Here is a 23,099-nt window from a genome sequence, read left to right as displayed (position 1 = left end):
GCCGCCGTGCTCGTCGGTGCAACAGGTCTGTTACTCTCCAGCCCGATGCCCAGTCAAGCATCACTGCAGCGCTTCCGCCTGCTGGGGCGTCACCTCCGTCTTCCTAGAGAGGCGGACTGGCAACGTCGTGGTAGCTCCAGGGACTCATGGCGGAGGATTGTCGCTTCCCCGTCGCCTTGGACCTTCTAGAAACACATCTGTACCCCTGGGTGTGGGCCCGGGTTAAAGATCGGAGGGTTACTATCCCACTGGTCCGGGCTCCGCACATCGAGGACACAGCTGGTGGGATTTCTTTTATGGTGACCGGGAAGACCTCCTTCCCTGCTGGTGAAATGCTGCTTGGCCGCCCCAGGCCTCATCAAAGGGTCCTGCCACATTGTCGCTGTTGCCGTCGCCAAAAGCCCTGCTCTGCCGGCTGTCACCGAAAGGCTCCAACTCTTCCAACTCTAGCCTGGTACAGCCTCTGGTTACCTTCATCCATAACTCATAACCTTCAATAAACTCTCAAGACTAGCTCCGTGTCTGTGTGTGCATTCTGGGTTCATCTTGAAAAATTATGACAGTTACTACCTCGCTCTGATATGAGGTTTGCCTACTTTAAGTATTGTCAAGTTATTGTTATCTTTTCAGCTCTTGATCATCGTGACAATGGCATGCTTCAAACAAAGATGCTGGGACAACTCATTCTCACTTTACCTGATTTTGTTATTCTCTTATAAGGTGAGCAGGTTTAAAAACATTAATAAGCAAATGATTTAAATTCAACATCAAAAGTAAAATCAATAGATACATTTAGAAAAGATACATTTTAATTTGCTTTAACATGAATTATATTCAAATTGACATTTTCTCGTAGCATGTAGATATTAAAATGACTTAAACAATCATACAGTGAACAATTTTAACTAAAATGGATGATCAATGGATTGACTGATTGATCAATCCTCTCAAACATATAACTGTGACAAGTTGAACAACACAAAAAGGGGGAATTTATTCCAACCAAAGAGAATTTAAAAAGTTTATATTTGTCTTATTTTGTTCTTCTTCCCAACCTTCCTGGTCGAAATGTAATCAGAATGACACCTCTACAGGGTCAAAGAAGACATGACAAATTTTGTTCTATTGTTTCAGGCTTCAAATTAAAATATATAACTGTACTGATAAGGTTATTTTTCCTTTTGATGCACTACTGTGAAATTAAATAATAATAAAAAGAAATATTGTGTTTTTTATATATCTATACAGTGCTGCATTTATAGCAAAACTGATTAACATTTTTACACTGATATATTATTTTCTAAGTCCCTGTGATGGTAATCTAATTCTTTATGAGACAACTGAGGTGTCTGTCCCCCCTCCTCTATTGTCTCTGGGCGGAAACTACACTTTCAATTTTTATGCCACCAACCCATTGAGTTTTCCACCTCAGTTCTTGTTCTCATGGTAAAATGAGCAGCTTTACAGAAGCCCAATGGAAGGCCATTGGCATCAATAGCAACACAACCCTCACTGCGCATTTCTTCCCTGCTGGTTTAATAGTAATAAAAAAGCATTGACAACCATTTTCATGTTCTATTGCCTGATCTTTTGCCAGAATTCACCTGGAGAGCAAAAGCAGGTTAAGGGGTCCACTACCTCATTTAGTCTGCTAGTTTCAGTTTCACCTTAACATGGCGGACAGGGGTTTTACAGAGCAAGTCGTGGTGCTTTATTTTTGTTGGAAAACAAAACATAGGATTCCCTGGGTCCAGAGATGATTCTAACTTTGGAGCTACATAAGCTACGGCTGATGAGAGGCTGCTTTCCCTGGAGCTTTAAGTAAGGTGAGACGGTGTTCTGAAGCTCGGGCAGGCACAGCAAGGAAAGCAGAACTAGAACCCCTGCAAAGAGAGAGCACCCAGTATCCAGGATGTTTTGGCCAGCTCTGCTGCCCCCTGGAGCTAAGGAAACACAGCGGGAGATTGCCTGGGACTAGCTCTGGAGCTAAGGAAACACAGCGGTGGATTGGCTGGGGCAAGTTTTATAGCTAAGGAAATGGTGCACCTTCACCTTATGTCACAGCCACATCTAGTCCCCGTTTTCCAGTTGCAAAACAAAAACATTTTTTTGCCGTTCGCCTCACTAGAATTGTGACCTACTGTAGCTCTGCCTTGCAGCAATCCTGAGCTGCCTCCACATAGAGATAACATTCAAACTATTTACTCTAGCAACAAAATTCTTGGTCGGCGTGAAGTCAGTGGTTTTACATCCAAAAACACGAACAATGAGTCAATGGAAACTTTTTTACCAAAAGCCACCGATTTGTTACATTCATCAGACAAATACGCTGCAGATATTGCATAAAGGGGATCCTGCTTTGTGTGTCACACATTTTTGGTCACGTATAAATGCTGTTTCTCTGCGACTCTTTGGCCAGACTCTGCAACATAGACTTCTGAAAGGCCACATCGCATGACTCGGGGATCAGAAACTCCAGCAGCACGTCACAGATACTGTAGATCAAATGCCTGCAGACAGCAACACAAACAACCAGATACACACATTAACTTAAAGGAAAAACAGAACTTCATTTTCATATTTTACAAGGCTCCTTGGTGTTTACCAGTAAACTAATAACGAATAGACTCAAATTGCTTTGCCCAAACAGAGTTGACTAACTTGTTTATCTGATGGTCCTGTAGAGACTCAAGCATGGTCTCCAAGCTCAGCCTGTACTTCTCGCTTCCCAACATATCAGCTATTAGCTCTGTGCAACATAAAAGAAGAACAAAATACACTTAAGGTAGGCAATCAAATCAATAAAACCCCAAAAGCTGCTACAGACCAGGAAGCAGCTGCATCAGGCAGTCCAGACACCTCTCCTTGGTTTCCTCTTTTTCTGCAACACTTCGCTCAGGCCGGGGTTGAGCTGGAAGGGTACCGCCAGGCCACACAGCCTCTTGCAAGACTTGAAGGTAAATTATCCAGCAGGGGGCGCTGGTTAGGTGGGCAGCACCTATATCCAGCCACCTGGGATGGGAATAGATGAAAAAGTTCTATTGTACATCAAATGTGGAGAATTTTTGCAGTCTAACAGTCAAATAGTCTGATAAAAAAAATCAGTATTACATAATTCAAATAAACAGAGACATATTTGTAGATTTTAAAACAAATTATAGAGTTTGTAAAAGTCCATAAATTAAATATTTTAAGTAAAAGATCTGTACAATTCACAGCTGTGTTTTGGAAAATGCATCTGTTTTCATTTATTCATATATGTGTGTCTGCATTGAGTAAAATAACAAATCGTATGGTTAAAAATGATAAGAAAAAACCTTTCAATGAAGGTGCCAAAGAGAAGTCTGATTGCCTTCTGGATGTTCTCAGTGCACAGCCAGCTCCAGTGATCCTTCATCAACAGGCACAATATATTCAGTGCAACATCTGCCACAGCTGTGTCTGTAGTGCACACAGATAAATTATTTTAACACCATAGTTTTACTTGTTGGAAACAAATGGTTCAGGGACTAAACCACCAACAGGATGGGTTTGATCTAAAAATTGAATTCTACTGCACCTCAGTGGTGATACTAAGTCACTGCATGTTGCTAAGGCATATGCCTCACTACAGGTAAAACAGGAGGGCCTTTGCCAACGTTTTTATTGTCCATTCTTCACATAATATCAAATTAGAAATTCAAAATTAAGGTCATTTTAATGTATTAAAACAGATTATTACAACCATTTTTCATATAAAATCTGACAAGGGGGAAAACAACCAACTGTTTTGGTTAATGAAGAACAATGGCGTAAATATCGCTAAGTAAAGAATGCTGTTGCTTAGGGCCCCCGACCTCTTAGGGGCCCTGTCATTGACGCCTGGTAGGCCCCCTTCGCAATTGTGGACTAGGAAGTCTGATTGCAGACATTATGGTGCAAAATTTTAAGTTAAATGACCAGACCTTATTTATACCCCAACAAATGCCAGATTTCAACATGATGGTGAGCTGGTTAAACACGACACCAATAGCAAAGCAGACAGTGGTACTTTTATTACTATGTTAATAACTGTGTATAAATCATTAGATGGTTGGTAAAAAATATGCTCATATAAAATGTTTCAAACTCCAATAAAGACCTTAAAAGAATGATGTATTTGAGTATTTTATTTTCTACACTACGACTTGGAATTATGGGTAATCCAGAGTGTTTTACTTCATATGGGGCCCACCCAGATAAAGTTGCTTATTGGCCTATTGTTGTTGTATCGTTACGCCATTGATGAAGAATGTTTACAAGTTGTAAAAAATATTAAGTATCTCAGGGTAGTCTTTGATTCTTATTTATCTTTTAGACACTATGTAATGAAAATACCTGACATCATCAAATTAAGCTTATCAAATATGAAACACAGAAGGTCATATCTAACTGCAGATGTGGCAATAACTTAAATGTACTCAGTCTGCACTTAAACCATTTTACAACCTGGTGCCAGATAACTGAGAGAGCTATGAAGCTACTAAAGTTTTAGACAGCAAGCCTTTAAACTATCATTACTGTAACATTTTAAGAAAATACATATTTTTTAGATTTTGAAAGTTATCAGATGTTCCTGAATGCTTGTCTTATTTTCGAAGTACTACATTTGCTTGGCGCTCTTCCTTGAATAGTTTTGATAATTAAAAAAATAATAATTCTGGAATAATTAACAGAACATCAGCAAGAGGTGATTGTAATGTTTTAAAACATAGGAATAAATTCAGCCAAATGCTGGTGTCTGTCAGAGGGACACATCTATGGCGCTGCTGGAGCATATCTAAAACTGTGGACACTGCTCAATTGTCAAACAAGTCCTGAAAATTTGGTTGAAAACTAATTAGTCATGCTACCATAAATTATTCTAATTCTGGGCTCTTTTAACAAAAAAGTTGTTTCTTTTATTTTTAATAGTCTGTTACGATGTTTTGCGTCTGTGTTTGCTTTCCTGTAGAAAAGTCTGTGTTGTTAATGTATTGTAAAATGTTTGTACCTGCCTCATAACAAACATATTAAATTTAGCTGTGGTGCCAACTTCGGCATATTTATGTTGAAGGATTTGCAGATGCATTAATTAATGTGCACTGTCCTATTTCAAATAAAATACATTAAAAAAAAGAAAATAAAAAAAAACATGTTGCATTTCCTTATTTACAGGTATTTAATGGTATTACTCCAAAAATAAAAATCAAGCAGAACCAACTGACTTTACAGATACATAATTAAAATACTTGTTTTTCTGTTTTTTTTTGTACCATGTCTTTTTTCTTCCACACTGTTTACGTTTGATCACTGCTGCACTTTACGAAATGGAAATGTCATGAGAGCTGTGCAAAATTACATTTCAGAAATTTCAAAACTTAATTGTCTAAGTCTGGTACTTAGTAAGAAGTCATCTGGGGCTTGTTTGGGAAAATTTTGGCTTCATCTCTACAGATTTCGAATCTGACTCAGGTGTGGACTTTAACAAGGCCATTTTTCAAATGAAAATGATTTCATATAAGCCATTCTACCGTGGATCTAGCTTCCTGTTTATGGCTGCTGTCTTGTTAAAAAGCTAAACTCCATGTAGAATGGTAAAGTATTTTGCATCAAGTTTTCCTTCAGGGTTGCTCATCCTTTAAGAGGGAAACTGCAAATTCAAGAGGTTTTAAAAAAATTTTCACCCTCTGGGGTGAAAGTGAAAATGACACCATTGTTATGCAAATGCATGGAAGAAGAGGACAGCATCCTTATTTTAACAGTTTATTGTTGTTCAGAATAAGAAAGTTTCAAAATAAAGAAGTTATCTCCTAATGTAGCGGAAACTTGGCAAAGTAGCCAAAGAGGCTGTGCAGCCTGTCACAACTGTGTCCACCTCCATTCAATACGACCTGAGTCTCTGTCTCACGAACTGAGTAATGGAACCTTTAGATTCAACTGTGGTAAATAGAGGAAAATTTATTTAACAAGTAAGGGAATCTATGTGAAATGACCAGAAAAGGGATGATGCAAGGTCCATATTATTATCCCAACCTGTCCCATGACTTTTCCCTGATATCTTCTTGTCTTTGTCCTGCAGGGTGCAGCCTTGCTTGGTTGCTTCGGTCACATCTGGCCCACACAAAAGTTTCTCCTGCTGTCTGACAAAGATCTCCAAGCCAAGCAAAGACATGCCATTAAGCACCTGAACAGACACAAAAAAATTTTCATATATCAAATCTCTGGGTCTTTTATGTGTGGCTGAAACATGTAGAGAACGTTTCCAGTGTTATCTTACAGAACTGCCTTCACTGAAGCAATATGTCACTTTAGGATGGAGTTCTGGTATATTGAGCGATGTAGACATTTTACTTGGGAAAAGTTTCCTGGAGCACAAAATAAAGGAAATGTAAATATATCTTTAATCAAAAATAAATAATTACGTCACAGTATATTGAACAGACTGAGTTGTCACCTGTACTTCCTGTAGTCCATTGTTCTTCCATCAGCATCACCCTCAATGTCCTCGGTTGGACTAAGAAGCTCAGGATGAGGGAAAGCTGTCCTCAGAGTATCCAAAGCATTTTCCATCATCTTTGAGATGAAGATTGGAGATAATATACAATAAATCAACACACAAACACTTTAAATCTGATTACTTTAGTGTGGTTTGGCTACCTTATCAATTCTTGACTTTGTTAATGGCTTTCTTCCAAAATACACACAAACATCTGAGTTAATAGCCAGGAACTCCTGCATGTCTTCACTGTTGGCTGTCTCAGGAATGCTGCTTAATTGCTACAAGAAAAGAAAAATCCACATATCATGCTTATCCATGCATTGTAATGTCATACATCGCAAACCTACCTTTAGGAAGGCATCCAACTGGCTTTTCCTAGCTTCAACTTTCTCACTGTCCTGACTGCCAAAGGGAAGATCAGGGAATATTTTCTTTAGGCCTTTGACATCTGAAAAACATACCGTGTACAGGCAATGATCACCCTCTATTGGATGAACTAGAATAACAAATAGAGTAATTTATTATTTACTTTTAATTAGCTTTTTAAGCTCAGTCTTCTCTTCTAATCTTGCTTGGAGGTTCAGGAACTCGCTGTACCTGCGGTCAACAGTGTGGCCGACTGCCAGTGGTGTAGCAACGTCGTTCCCCCCATCAGACACCATCTCAAACTTTTAAATAAAAATGCCTTAGCTTTGGGATTGAACAGCATTGTAAAAACACACAAGAATAGAAAAATCTAAAACTTATAATTCTGCCAAAAGTGTGCATGTGTAGTAAATCAGTTTATTTAAAATACATGGATATAAAATACTCTTCACACCAATTGTTTTACGATTTTATGCATGTAAATTTAATACCATGGGGCCCCCATTATATCAGACACCTGAGTAAATACTCCCTGTCTACATTCATGTCTTGCTTTTTATATGTATGTAGCTTCTTTTCTACTCACCATGTAGATCTGCTTCTTTGCGCTGTTGCCAACTTTTGTCACTTTGAAAGTAGAACCAACCAGAGAAAGTTAACAGACTGAAATTGTTTACTTTTCATGAAATCTCCGACAGTCCTGTCTTCTGTCCTGGTTGTGGCTAGTAACACGAGCAAAGACTTTTCAGGCTAACTGCTGTTCTCTTCATGAGTTTAATTCTGACTTCATATCCAACAGCCACCTCTGTCATTATATGATGATTTTATAAACACAATGCTGAAAAACGTAAAGGGAAAAATGCCCAACAGTTGTTGTAAACTGATTTAAATTGGAAATGTCTTTGTTCATCAATAAACAGTTCAATATTTATCATAATTTTTAGTTATGTAGCTGCTACTATAAGAACACATTCACTAGTGTGTAAGATTAAGATATCTAATACTCAATGACTTTGATGAACAATTTTTAGCTCTTTAAGAGAACAACGATAGACCCTTTGCTAATATTATCAGCCACAAACAGGAAACCGGGATGGTTCAAGAGGCAGAATTTGCTAAGAAGTAGCCAATCAGAGGCAGTTTTTTGTACTCCCTTCGGCTGGTTCCCACCCAAAGAGGACTAGGTTGGCATGAGTTTGTGGAAACAGGTCCTTGCACATATAGAGGAGAGGTGTTACTGGCTTAATTGCTATATTTTAATTACTTTTTTTCTAGTGACTTTTTTTAAAATGAATAACAACAAATCTAATGAAAATTTTCTGTGTTCAGCTAGCAGCAAGGGCAGCTGAAAGCCCCTCCAAAGCAGTAACAGGCAAAATCAATGGCAAACTATGCATGCAGCCAACAGTGCCTGAAGTAAACAATATATATATATATATATATATATATTTAATGTGATGTGTTTTTAATTAAAAGTGATAATTATTTAATTTACACACACCGCCTTATCCACTGGAGACTTGTGGCTGTTCCTTGGCTGGTCCCCCACAATTCTTTTTTGAACAATATTCGTACTAAAATATTCTTTCTGTCATGATTTGTGAACATTAAGATCTAAAGAGAAGCGTCACCTCCTTGTCAGACCCTGTAATTCAGTGAAAGGGTGGAGTTAAAAAAAGAGTTAAAAAAAGATGCACACCCAGGAGTAGGCTAGTGGGTGGAAGTTGGAGGCGATTCAGCTTGAAGTTGCATGGAAACGGGCTGCCAATCGGCCGGTATTTGACTGATGGCCCATTTTAAATGGCTGCTACTGTATCTTTAAGTTGAATTTGATGACATAACCAAATGAATCAATGCAGTTTCAGGTAATGTATAAATTAATGCTTGAAGCTATTTATTGCAGTTTTTTTAAAGCTATTTAAAGAGCTTTTCATTGCTGTCTGTCCTGCCAATTTTATGATTTCACTCTTTTGCAGCTGTATTAGGGACTAGCGATTGTAGTACAGCCAATGGCGGCTTTTCCTGCTAAAGAGTTGGCAACAGAGGGAACATGCACATGAAAAGCAATCCATGGGTGCGAAGAACCATTATGCACATACACTATATTGCCAAAAGTATTTGCTCACCCATCCAAATTATTGGAATCAGGTGTTCCAATCACTTCCATGGCCACAGGTGTATAAATTCAAGCACCTAGGCATGCAGACTGTTTTTACAAACATTTGTGAAAGAATGGGTCGCTCTCAGGAGCTCAGTGAATTCCAGCGTGGAACTGTGATAGGATGCCACCTGTGCAACAAATCCAGTCGTGAAATTTCCTCGCTCCTAAATATTCCACAGTCAACTGTCAGCTGTATTATAAGAAAATGGAAGTGTTTGGGAACGACAGCAACTCAGCCACGAAGTGGTAGGCCACGTAAACTGACGGAGCGGGGTCAGCGGATGCTGACGCGCATAGTGCGAAGAGGTCGCCAACTTTCTGCAGAGTCAATCACTACAGACCTCCAAACTTCATGTGGCCTTCAGATTAGCTCAAGAACAGTGCGCAGAGAGCTTCATGGAATGGGTTTCCATGGTCGAGCAGCTGCATCCAAGCCATACATCACCAAGTGCAATGCAAAGCGTCGGATGCGGTGGTGTAAAGCACGCCGCCACTGGACTCTAGAGCAGTGGAGACGCGTTCTCTGGAGTGACGAATCGCGCTTCTCCATCTGGCAATCTGATGGACGGGTCTGGGTTTGGCGGTTGCCAGGAGAACGGTACTTGTCTGACTGCATTGTGCCAAGTGTAAAGTTTGGTGGAGGGGGGATTATGGTGTGGGGTTGTTTTTCAGGAGCTGGGCTTGGCCCCTTAGGTCCAGTGAAAGGAACTCTGAATGCTTCAGCATCCCAAGACATTTTGGACAATTCCATGCTCCCAACTTTGTGGGAACAGTTTGGAGCTGGCCCCTTCCTCTTCCAACATGACTGTGCACCAGTGCACAAAGCAAGGTCCATAAAGACATGGATGACAGAGTCTGGTGTGGATGAACTTGACTGGCCTGCACAGAGTCCTGACCTCAACCCGATAGAACACCTTTGGGATGAATTAGAGCGGAGACTGAGAGCCAGGCCTTCTCGTCCAACATCAGTGTGCAACCTCACAAATGCGCTTCTGGAAGAATGGTCAAAAATTCCCATAAACACACTCCTAAACCTTGTGGACAGCCTTCCCAGAAGAGTTGAAGCTGTTCTAGCTGCAAAGGGTGGACCGACGTCATATTGAACCCTATGGATTAGGAACGGGATGTCACTTAAGCTCATATGTGAGTCAAGGCAGGTGAGCAAATACTTTTGGCAATATAGTGTATGCTTGTGATATATTGGGGGCCTTATGGTTTTGAATCTGCATTCATAAAAGGTAAAAAATAAATGTGGAGAGTACTTAATGTGTATTTTTAGTAAAACTTCTCTTACACATCTGCCCTCCTTTGCAGAATTCTGACTTCACAAAGAAAGTCATGGCAGTAATAGTTAATAATATGTAATGATAAAATAGAGTCAAACAGTAGGTAAAAGCACCTTAACAGTGTAGAGTGTGTAGGGATGTATGCCTGTGCTTCGCTGGTCCTTCACATTGACTGTCCCAGAAACATGAACATTCTGAATTCTGAAAGAAGACGCAATGGGGCCACTGGAAGCGTCAAAGTTGTACGAGGTTAGGCAAAGCTTTCTTTGCGGGATGATGGGGGACTTCACCTGAGCAATGCCGGCTGGCCATTGGGAGTCTTTAGGTTCAACTACCTTTAGTCCAAGATTTTTTAGAGGTCGAAAACATCCAAATGCTTCTCCCTCACTTACAGGGAGAAGACTGCAGAGGTTGGCAGTGGGAGCACAGTCACAAACTCCTTCGGCGAGATCATCATCTGAATCTGAATGGATAAGTTGGTTCACAGAAACCATTTTGGACACTAACTGGGAATGTTGGCCTGATGTGAGTGAGCAGCAGTTCACCTTAGACGGTGTGTTTAAACCAGCTTGGTAACTGGGTGTTCGTCCTGCAGATGTCAGGCTGATGAGGCTGCTTTGAGATGAGTCCATCCCAGAGATTATGCTCTGGTACTGAGGCTCATCTATGTCATCGGAGGTTTTGCAGTGGAAACTGGTTTGTTCAGATATAGACAGGGACTTGCAGGTGGACCACGATTCCTGCTGCTCATGACATGTGTACAGTGCATTGACAGAAGATTCATCCAGAGTCATCTCCTCTGCTTCTCTGGTTCTCATAAATATGTCAACGATTGTCTGATTGAGCCAGTCGGGATCAGAAACCCGGCTTATGAGTGGTAACACCATGTTACAGGTGATGAGTTCTGTCACCATGTGAGCGCCAGTCCTGGTTTCCATCTGAGGGTATGGGACAAGAACATGTAACACAAGGTTAACCATGGCTCTGGAGTAGTTGAGCTCAGCATCGGAATTGCTCACAGCTGGATGAGGGGACTTGACTTTACTATAGAGCTGCCATAAGCCATTGCTCTCTTTTGTGGACTGGGTCTGCCTTACAGTCATGTAGCTCTGCAGGTGACAGCCGTACAGCTCTAACAGCTGCTGAATCAGAGCTTTTCTGTCCACTCGTTGTGCACGCTCCTTTAGTTCCATCACAGCCTCCAGCATCGAGTGACACACTGCACGTTCAAACTCTCCCTCCACCTCAGGGAGCAGAGTTCGATACCACGAAGAAACAAAGTCGCGTACCGCTTTGTGGACAACACAGTGGATCTCATGGTTCAGCCTCCACTCATGCTCGGGGGAACACAGAGGAGGGTTAAGCGTCCCAAGGGGCAGAAAATGTTCCAAATGTAAGAAACTGTTTGCATCCAGGGCAGCACGGGAACCGATCCAACCACCGAGAACCACCAAAAGACTCGTGAAGATACACAGCAGCCATACATTCACCAGGAGATGGAACAGGATGAGCCATGCCAGTACAGCACCGAACCCTAACAGCCTCCGCTGACCGAATAATTCGGAAACAGTCCAATGAATGGAACTCTTTGAGGAAGGCATCTCAGAAATATGGTAGAGGATGTCCTGTGGAAAACCAAGATCAATTATTTTGGAGAGGAAACCATTAGGGTTCAAATTAAAATTAAATTAAATGTATAATTATAGGGAGTTATTTTCTTTTAGTTATTGTTGCATGCAAAGAACACATGTTGTAATTGCAAATTTTTAAAAAAATGTAATCCAGACATGAAAAACAATGAGAGTTCCATCCATCCATCCATCTTCTCAGGCTTAGTCCTTCAGAGTCGGATATCTCAGGCAGTCTATGGGCGAGAGGCGGGGTACATCCTGGACAGGTCGCCAGTCTGTTCCAGGACATTGAAGATCTCTTAATCATAAATGGTTAAGAGAGATTTAATATTTTTCATGTTTTATTTTTTTATGCAGTTTGTAAAACTCAATCTGAAAAAGAATTTTGAAGGAATTAAATAAATAAGTAAATAAATAAATAAAACATGAATCATGGATCCGACCCTCTTAATCTACATGGGCGAGTTTCTGAGAAGGGCATTTCGTGCAAAGGGCTTTATATTTACCTAGAGAAATAATTGAATGTCTCCAAAATTAAGTTACTATAACACTTGAGTCCTCTGGAGCTGGGAGAAAAGACACATTTCTATTGGTCAGAATGGACCAACATTTATATTGGTCAAGGGTGAGCCTCTACGCCTGAGGTGAATTGAAGAAAAAGTTATCTTTAAAACACTATTTGCAAAGAATCCAAATTTAAAATACTCAATCTGCAAAAGGGAAGTTTAAAAAATATTTGTTTTTTTTTTATATATAAAATCAAAAAAAAAAAAAAAGCCCTGGACTTGGAATCAAATCAGCATGGAGTTTCCATGTACTCCCCCTGCATGTGTCCGTTTTCTCTGGATATGCCAGCTCCATCCTGCAGTCTGAAACCTTGACAGTTAATTGGGATCTCTAAATTGTCCCTAGGTGTGAGTGTGTGTGTTCATGGTTCTGTGTCTCTGTGTTACCTGTTGTTAAAGATTAATGTCTTTTTATTTTATTTTCTCTTTTAAATAACTATTCATTCTGTATGTCTGTTCACTTTCTGTGTAAATCAGCCAGAATGACAATCCAATAATGTAGGCTAAGATGACCTATGATGACCAGAGATGGTCTAGTAACACCTTCCCTCCTTGGATTCAGACCCGGCAATCAAAACAATGATCAAACACTGCCTTTTGCCTTAAGACTGCTGAAGACATGCATCAGCCACACTGCAACCCTGACAGATATGAAAAGCAGAAGAAGATGGATGGATCTTCGAAAAGATAAAATTAGAAAAAGGACATTTAAAAAAAATAATAATGAGAAAACATTAAAGTTCGTCTCAAAACCTTTTTTGAAGTATTTCGAAGATTCATTTCTGGATTGCATTTTCCGTGGCAAATTTCATTTAAAAATCTTGTTTTTGGTCGTTTCAAAATTCCATTTATAGAACATGTTCTTTGCAACAGTAATGAAACAAAATGCTGGCTTATGACATGTTGTGCCTCTTGAAAAAAAGGTCCATACGATCACATCATAAAACCTGGGTCTTTACTTGTTTGTCGCAATGAAATTCCCGTTATGACCTACAGGTATGCATATTTTCACAAAGCAACCTCTCACAACTTCAGAGTAACCAGCTGAATTTTATGAAATTGGAATCAAGTCAAAACATTCCTTAGGAAGTGATAGTGGTATTTAAAAAAAATGCTATATATGATATTAGTAATAACAAAGATGGTAAGTAAGTAGTTACATTTAATCCATTTTTATTTGCTTTTTGAGATGTTTGATGTGGTGATGTTACACATAATCACCTTCATAAAATTAGAATCATAAAATAATAAGTTATACATGTTGCAAAGCAGAAGAGATTTTGTAGTTAAAAAGTAGTAGCTGTGGGATGTACAATACACTAAAAACCTTATCTGTAAGAATAACTACAAAAGACAATGAAACTAAAGCAAGTATAAAGCTTAAATAATAGCAGGAGCTAAAACCATCCACATTTCATTTCATTACTTAGCCTTGAATAGTGTTTTCTGTTTAACAGACTAGCTGTTTTAGTCAGTTATTCACTCAAACCCTACGATAATAACCAACAGATTGATATTGTTCAAGCACCTGTCCCCTATACTGGTTTGTGTTTTATACACATTTGTCAAAGTTTATAATTCAACTATGGTTTTGCTGAAAGTAATTTTAGTCAATATACATATCACTTACACCTGTGGGCTTAAATAGGCAACCAAGCAACAAACTAGGTCAGAACTGATATAACTCCTCTATCCTTGCCAAATGTATACTAAAGCTAGGTAAAAGATGGAAAAGAAAATATAAATTATGACTAGAAAATATTAGATTGCAGTACCTGTTAGATTAAGGAGCATATGTTAGGTGGGAAAATGTTGTCCTTCTCCTCCTGAAGCTTCCAGAACATGTTTTAATCCTGCAGCAAAGATTATCTGGATAGAAACCTGCTGCCCATATGGACAGCTGACTGGCTTAGAGGAGCTACTGAGTCTGCATATACCTGACCACACTCACAGCAAAAAAATTTTATATATATATATATATATATATATATATATATATATATATATATATATATATATATATATATATATATATATATATATATATATATATATATATATATATATATATATATATATATATATACAGTGTTGGGAAAGTTCTCTTTCTACGTGAACTAGGTCAAAGTTCAGTTCACACATTTTAAAATGAACTAGTTCAGTTCATAGTTCCAAAAAATGAACTAGTTCATAGTTCTTTTTATTTTCATATATTGCTCAATTACACCATAGCCTACTGTAGAACAACAGACAGCAATTATTTTATCAGTTGTAACTCTGAAACTGTGCGTCAGATTTCATCTTCATATCCAGTTTTGAATCCTTATCCAACCAGGGTTTACATTAGCATTGAGGGGACAGCATTTCCCCATAGTTGCTTTAACGCTTTGTTGCTGTCCATTCACCTCACACTAGTAGCAGCTGCAGCTTTCACCCCTACAGTATATTCTCAAAAACATCAGGAAAAATGTGCTGCTTGAATGGTCTTTTTTATGAGTAATTATTAAAAGAAAAATAGGAAAGTAGTCTTTAAGGTGCAAATGTTTTTTTTTATTTTAATAATTTTTTCCATTTGAAAGTCCATTTCAATACATACTCTGTTTTCCAGACCAAGGACCCCCAAACTGATGGCGAGATGGAGCGGGGACCCCCTAACTATATATATTGTATGAAATTGTGTCCTATAGTCACTCTATTACAGATGGAGTAATGTAAAGAAATTTATTTCTCCCTGGGATTATTAAAGTTTTTCTGATTCTGATTCCTGGTTGATGGGACAGGTGTTGTGAAGGAAACGGTGCCCAGCTTGAAAGAGCTCCTGTGTGTCGCTGAATGTTTGCATTGATGACTGAAAGACATCTTCTGCCTCCATTTATCTGTTTACTACAGTGTGTTGATTTCATGTTAATGCGTATTTAAACATTTCAATTAGTGGGAAAACAAATTGCAGGGGGGGAATATAAAAATATCAACTAACCATGCAGACCCTCATGCAGTACCTCCGTGGACCCCCTAGGGGTCGCGGACCCCCTGTTGAAGACCTCCGCTCAAAAACATTTTACTAACACAAACCGAGGGACCAGGCTGAGGTAGGAATTTAAGGTTACTGAAGTGCAGATTTTTTTACTGAAAGCCGGCGGGCAAACTTGTTGCCATCGTCCTCACCGACCACCTGGTCATAAAACTGTTTTAAGTGATCATACTGCTGCTTTTTCGCCTCCATGCTGCTGTGGCTTCCACGCTGCATTTTGTTTTGATGACGCACGCGGCTGTAGGCTACGACACTGGTAGCTGGTGTTGCCAGATTGGGTGTTTTTCCCGCTACATATTAAGGCTTGTTTACGGTGTGATTTAGCCGGGGTTTCGCCTGGAGGGCCCTATAGAAATTTGGCAACCTATTGAACGGAGTTCAACTGAGAGAGCGTGCCGTTCACAGACACCAGAATGAACGAGTTCACAATAACGTTCATCAGGCAGTAATACAGTACGTTCAGTTCACGTTCGCCCAAAATATGAACGAGTTCATGAACTTTCGTTCAGGCACAACACTGTATATATATATATATATATATATATATACACTATATTGCCAAAAGTATTTGCTCACCTGCCTTGACTCACATATGAGCTTAAGTGACATCCCGTTCCTAATCCATAGGGTTCAATATGACGTCGGTCCACCCTTTGCAGCTAGAACAGCTTCAACTCTTCTGGGAAGGCTGTCCACAAGGTTTAGGAGTGTGTTTATGGGAATTTTTGACCATTCTTCCAGAAGCGCATTTGTGAGGTCGCACACTGATGTTGGACGAGAAGGCCTGGCTCTCAGTCTCCGCTCTAATTCATCCCAAAGGTGTTCTATCGGGTTGAGGTCAGGACTCTGTGCAGGCCAGTCAAGTTCATCCACACCAGACTCTGTCATCCATGTCTTTATGGACCTTGCTTTGTGCACTGGTGCACAGTCATGTTGGAAGAGGAAGGGGCCAGCTCCAAACTGTTCCCACAAAGTTGGGAGCATGGAATTGTCCAAAATGTCTTGGTATGCTGAAGCATTCAGAGTTCCTTTCACTGGAACTAAGGGGCCAAGCCCAGCTCCTGAAAAACAACCCCACACCATAATCCCCCCTCCACCAAACTTTACACTTGGCACAATGCAGTCAGACAAGTACCGTTCTCCTGGCAACCGCCAAACCCAGACCCGTCCATCAGATTGCCAGATGGAGAAGCGCGATTCGTCACTCCAGAGAACGCGTCTCCACTGCTCTAGAGTCCAGTGGCGGCGTGCTTTACACCACCGCATCCGACGCTTTGCATTGCACTTGGTGATGTATGGCTTGGATGCAGCTGCTCGACCATGGAAACCCATTCCATGAAGCTCTCTGCGCACTGTTCTTGAGCTAATCTGAAGGCCACATGAAGTTTGGAGGTCTGTAGTGATTGACTCTGCAGAAAGTTGGCGACCTCTTCGCACTATGCGCTTCAGCATCCGCTGACCCCGCTCCGTCAGTTTACGTGGCCTACCACTTCGTGGCTGAGTTGCTGTCGTTCCCAAACACTTCCATTTTCTTATAATACAGCTGACAGTTGACTGTGGAATATTTAGGAGCGAGGAAATTTCACGACTGGATTTGTTGCACAGGTGGCATCCTATCACAGTTCCACGCTGGAATTCACTGAGCTCCTGAGAGCGACCCATTCTTTCACAAATGTTTGTAAAAACAGTCTGCATGCCTAGGTGCTTGAATTTATACACCTGTGGCCATGGAAGTGATTGGAACACCTGATTCCAATAATTTGGATGGGTGAGCAAATACTTTTGGCAATATAGTGTATATATATATATATATATATATATATATTAGTGCTGTCAATCGATTAAATTTTTTAATCGCGATTAATCGCATCAATGCCTGAGTTAACTCGCGATTAATCGCATTTTAATCGCACATTTTTTTCCTGATTGAAAATCATTTAAATACTCTCGATGACATACAAAAAAATACATACAGGCTAGGTTTGTGCCAATGTTCTTTTTTTAAAATGAAAACAGGTCACAGATACTGATTTATGCCATAGAAACATATGGCAAGAAGATGGGGAGGCATGTAGCAAAAAATAACAAATATGTAGCCAAAAAAAAGGCCCTGAAAACAGGCTGACGTAAAAGACAGTCTTTACAGTTAATACAGTCTTTTGAACAAAGACAAGCATTTTACCCTACTGCTATAAAATGCAGTAGAGTTAACATTAGATGTTAATTAACCAAGGTAATAATGAACAATTTTCAATCAATACATCAAAATCAATAGACCGACATCACTAGATGAAGGTAATCTATGCTCTAGAAAGTTACTTTTCAGCCTCTTAACAAAAATGAGAACACACACACACCCACTCACCCACACACAGACACACCCACCCACACACACACACGATACCGACCTGTGGCGTACACAGACGGCAAGAGTGCTGCTACGAGATTCCATTTCACCTCAGTAATCTGTTTTCTCAGCGTATTTCAGGTTGCTACTAGTTACCAGACACTCAACTTGTTTGTTGGTGGTGGGGCTTAAAGAAAAGAGACTAGCGTCACCCAGTGTATGAGCGTCTTTTTTCCTTGAGGAGCTCTGCTCTCGAAGCCTATGAGAAATGCATACACTGGGGGAAAATAGCCCCGCCTTCTCGCAGGCTGCAGCGGGATGTACTTGGAAAATTGTACCATAAAACCACATAGCGTTAATCTCACGTTAAAAAAAATTATCGCCGTTAAAATGGCCTCGTGTTAACGCGTTAATAACGCGATACTTTTGACAGCACTAATATATATATATATATATATATATATATATATACAGTGTTGGGAAAGTTCTCTTTCTACGTGAACTAGTTCAAAGTTCAGTTCACACATTTTAAAATGAACTAGTTCAGTTCATAGTTCACAATTCCAAAAAATGAACTAGTTCATAGTTCTTTTTTTTTTTTTTTTCATATATTGCTCAATTACACCATAGCCTACTGTAGAACCACAGACAGCAATTATTTTATCAGTTGTAACTCTGAAACTGTGCGTCAGATTTCATCTTCATATCCAGTTTTGAATCCTTATCCAACCAGGGTTTACATTAGCATTGAGAGGACAGCATTTCCCCATTGTTGCTTTAATGCTTTGTTGCTGTCCATTCACTTCACACTAGTAGCAGCTGCAGCTTTCACCCCTACAGTATATTCTCAAAAACATCAGGAAAAATGTGCTGCTTGAATGGTCTTTTTTATGAGTAATTATTAAAAGAAAAATAGGAAAGTAGTCTTTAAGGTGCAAATGTTTTTTTTTTTTTTTTTTATAATTTTTTCCATTTGAAATTCCATTTCAATACATACTAAAAAGGAATCCTGGAAAATTATACCAGGCAGGTTTAACAAACAAGTTACATGGATAGTAAAACCCTCAAGAACAGGGGTCTTCTATGTTTTCCAGACCAAGGACCCCCAAACTGATGGCGAGATGGAGCGGGGACCCCCTAACTATATATATTGTATGAAATTGTGTCCTATAGTCACTCTATTACAGATGGAGTAATGTAAAGAAATAAATTTCTCCCTGGGATTATTAAAGTTTTTCTGATTCTGATTCCTGGTTGTTGTGAAGGAAACAGTGCCCAGCTTGAAAGAGCTCCTGTGTGTCGCTGAATGTGAGCATTGATGACTGAAAGACATCTTCTGCCTCCATTTATCTGTTTACTACAGTGTGTTGATTTCATGTTAATGAGTATTTAAAGACATTTCAATTAGTGGGGGGAAAAAATGCAGGGGGAATATAAAAATATCAACTAACCATGCAGACCCTCATGCAGTACCTCCATAGACCCCCTAGGGGTCGCGGATCCCCTGTTGAAGACCTCCGCTCAAGAAGATTTTACTAACACAAACTGAGGGACCAGGCTGAGGTAGGAATTAAGGTTACTGAAGTGCGGATTTTTTTACTGAAAGCCGGCGGGCAAACTTGTTGCCATCATCCTCACCGACCACCTGGTCATAAACCTGTTTTAAGTCGCCTCCATGCTGCTGTGGCTTCACGCTGCATTTTGTTTTGATGACGCACGCGGCTGTAGGCTACGACGCTGGTAGCTGGTGTTGCCAGATTGGGTGTTTTTCCCGCTACATATTAAGGCCAGTTTACGGTGTGATTTAGCCGGGGTTTCGCCTGGAGGACTCTATAGAAATCTGGCAACCTATTGAACGGAGTTGAACTGAGAGAGCGTGCCGTTCACAGACGCCAGAATGAACGAGTTCACAATAACGTTCATCAGGCAATAATGCAGTACGTTCAGTTCACGTTCGCCCAAAATATGAACGAGTTCATGAACTTTCGTTCAATGAACGCGTTCAGGCACAACACTGTATATATATATATATATATATAAACTGTTTTCTCACCCCTCGTGGGTAGAGCTCGGGTCCTCTACCAGAGGCCTGGGAGTTTGAAGGTTCTGCGCAGTATCTTAGCTGTTGCTAGGACCGCGCTCTTCTGGACAGAGACCTCTGATGTTTTACCTGGAATCTGCTGTAGCCACTCTCCCAGTTTGGGGGTCACAGCCCCCAGTGCTCCAATTACCACTGGCACCACTGCTGCTCTTACTTTCCACATCTTTTCTAGCTCCTCTTTCAGCCCTTGGTATTTCTCAAGCTTCTCGTGTTCTTTCTTCTTGATGTTGCAGTCACTTGGGATTATATATATATATATATATATATTAGGGGTGGAACGGTTCACAAAATCCACGGTTCGGTTCGATTCACGGTTTCTGGTCACGGTTTTCGGTTCGATTCGATACATGTTGATTGTTACACCGAAATTCCATAAAAAATTATGAAATTAATGAAAAAATCCCCCCCAAAAAAATCTTCCAACTCCTGTTCTTTCCCACTCGCCAGTCCGACACAATTCTCCGCAACAACTGATTTTTTCCCCTGCTACACTCGGCTAAGCTGCTTTGCTTCTTCTTCTTCTTGTTTACTACTGGCGGTTGGCTTTGGTCGCAGTACCGCCACCTTCTGCTCTGGAGTGTAAACGCTTCCTCTATGAGAAAGAGGAGCAGCGCATGAACCGAACGAAACACACGCGAACCGAACCGAGACAGTCGAACCGAACGATTCTGACGGTTTTTATAAATCGTCCCATCCCTAATATATATATATAAATATATATATATCAGTTCCAGGTTTCAAGGAGGCGTAGCGAGGGAGGCCGAGGGCTAGTGAGTGCCAAGACTACTGTCCAGGGTGAAACAACTAAGATCCAGGAATACATCAGAAAGACGGCTCCCAAAGACACATGGCCTAGCGCAGGGGTCTTCAACGTTTTCGAGGCCAAGGACCCCCAAACTGATTGCGAGATGGAGCGGGGACCCCCTAATTATATATATTGTATGAAATTGTGTTCTATCAAACTGGTCAATGAAATGGTGCCCAGGTTTGAAAGAGCTCCTGTGTGTCGCTAAATGTGTGCATTGACGACTGAAGGACATCTTCTGCTTCCATTTATATGTTTACTACAGTGCGTTGAATTCATGTTAATGTGTATTTAAAGACATTTTAATTAGTGCAAAAAGTTGCAGGAGGGAATATAAAAAAAAGTAATCAACCAAGACTTTCGCGACCCCCATGCAGTACCTCTGCGGACCCCCTAGGGGTCGCGGACCCCCTGTTGAAGAACTCTGGCCTAGCGAATACCTCAGGCAGGAGAAAACTGAAAGTGAGGATGAGAAAGATGAAGGAGAACCATGGAGGGACAAGCCGCTGCACGGCCTGTACCAAACACAAATAGAAGAAGTGGCTGATATCAAAAAATCCTACCAGTAGGTGGAAAACTTTGGACTGAAGGACAGCACAGAGGCACTAATCATGGCAGCACAAGAACAGGCACTCAATACAAGATCAATAGAGGCTGGGGTCTACAGTACCACACCAGACAGGACCCCCGATGCAGACTGTGCAAAGATGCCTCTGAAACAATACAGCACATAACAGCAGGGTGTAAAATGCAGGCAGGAAGTGCATACATGGAACGCCACAACCAGGTAGCTGTCATAGTGTACAGGAACATCTGCCATGAGTATGGGCTGGAAGTCCCAAGGTCAAAATGGAAGACAGCTCCTAAGGTAGTTGAGAATGACCGAGCTAAGATCCTATGGGACTTCAAGATCCAGACTGACAAACTAGTGATGGCTAACCAACCAGACATCGTGTTGATCGACAAACAGCAGAAGAAGGCAGTAGTGATAGATGTGGCAATCCCAAGTGACTGCAACATCAAGAAGAAAGAACACGAGAAGCTTGAGAAATACCAAGGGCTGAAAGAGTAGCTAGAAAAGATGTGGAAATTAGGAGCAGCAGTGGTGCCAGTGGTAATTGGAGCACTGGGGGCTGTGACCCCCAAACTGGGAGAGTGGCTACAGCAGATTCCAGGTAAAACATCAGAGGTCTCTGTCCAGAAGAGCGCAGTCCTAGGAACAGCTAAGATACTGCGCAGAACCCTCAAACTCCCAGGCCTCTGGTAGAGGACCCGAGCTTGAGGATGACACATACCACCCCACGAGGGGTGAGAAAACAGTTTATATATATATATATATATATATATATATATATATATATATATATATATATATATATATATATATATATATATATATATATATATATATATATATATATATATATATATATATATATATATATATGTATATACAAATACATATATATAGCTTCTCTCAGCCAGTCAGCTGTCCATATAGGCAGCAGGTTTCTATCCAGAAGAGTTCACTGCAATAATGAAACAAAATACCTTGTATTGCGAAACATTGTGGCAAATGTGCCCTTTGAAGATGCTTCTCTTGATTAGAAACAGGGGACCTGTCAAATATTGATGTCAAGATAGATAAACATAGGAAGTGGGTAGTAACAAGTTACATTTATTCAGATATATTCGCTATAGTAACATTTAAAAAAAAAAATCTAATTAGATGTAGTTTTATGGTACCATAACTCTTACTTTCACCTGAGTAAAATTCTTATGAGGTATTGCTACTCCTACCTGCAAGGCCATTGCAGTTAGGGTGTGAGACTCTGTAACAACTTGGAATGAGTGAGTCCCAGCAGTTAGATGCACAGTTGCTCATAAATAAAGCCGAAATATAGTCCATGATATCCAGGACCAACTGATTATGAAATACTGAACAGCTCCAGGGTTTCCGGTTGGGTCTCCTTATATACTGTATATATATATATATATATATATATATATATATATATATATATATATATATATATATATATATATATATATATATATATATATATATATATATATATATATATATATAATATGTCCCCATATGTTATGAAAACAAAGCTGTGTGAGCTTCTCTGCCTCTCCTATTTTAAAATGCTTTTTAAAACTTTTTTAATACTTCAATTCAGGTAATAAAGTAATCATACATTTGAAATAAAAATAAAATAATTCAGTTAGAATACTTGTTAACTGAATAAAGACACATTGTGACCCTGAAGCTATGAAATGCATAAATTCATACTGTACCA

General features: G+C 40.0%; 1 protein-coding gene across 5 annotated transcripts; it reads right to left on the bottom strand.

The window, feature by feature from the left end:
* Positions 1–1,233: 1,233 nt before the first annotated feature.
* Positions 1,234–14,376, bottom strand: LOC119797909 (sorting nexin-19-like). Of its 5 annotated transcripts, none has more exons than XM_038307168.1 (12): positions 14,285–14,376; positions 10,426–11,937; positions 7,029–7,167; positions 6,847–6,947; positions 6,658–6,777; positions 6,455–6,573; positions 6,278–6,365; positions 6,034–6,184; positions 3,318–3,441; positions 2,828–3,012; positions 2,662–2,749; positions 1,234–2,510 (listed from the first exon to the last, which is right to left on the bottom strand). In XM_038307168.1, exons 2-12 carry the CDS (start codon positions 11,911–11,913, stop codon positions 2,381–2,383), a joined length of 2,733 nt encoding a protein of 910 aa, XP_038163096.1. In that variant the 5' UTR covers positions 11,914–11,937; positions 14,285–14,376; the 3' UTR covers positions 1,234–2,380. The 5 variants fall into 5 exon arrangements, 4 of the variants coding, with proteins under 4 accessions (XP_038163096.1, XP_038163095.1, XP_038163099.1 ...); XM_038307167.1 differs by lacking the exon at positions 14,285–14,376 and adding an exon at positions 12,100–12,161; XR_005282639.1 differs by lacking the exon at positions 14,285–14,376 and adding an exon at positions 12,100–12,161 and having other exon boundaries at positions 2,370–2,510; positions 2,860–3,012.
* Between the last annotated feature and the right edge of the window lie 8,723 nt (positions 14,377–23,099).

This window comes from Cyprinodon tularosa, unplaced genomic scaffold, assembly GCF_016077235.1.
Source record: "Cyprinodon tularosa strain WSP-4 unplaced genomic scaffold, ASM1607723v1 ctg600, whole genome shotgun sequence".
Classification (NCBI taxonomy): domain Eukaryota; kingdom Metazoa; phylum Chordata; class Actinopteri; order Cyprinodontiformes; family Cyprinodontidae; genus Cyprinodon; species Cyprinodon tularosa.
The sequence above is the reverse complement of the archived record's forward strand: the minus strand, read 5'-3'. Positions and strand labels throughout refer to the sequence as shown.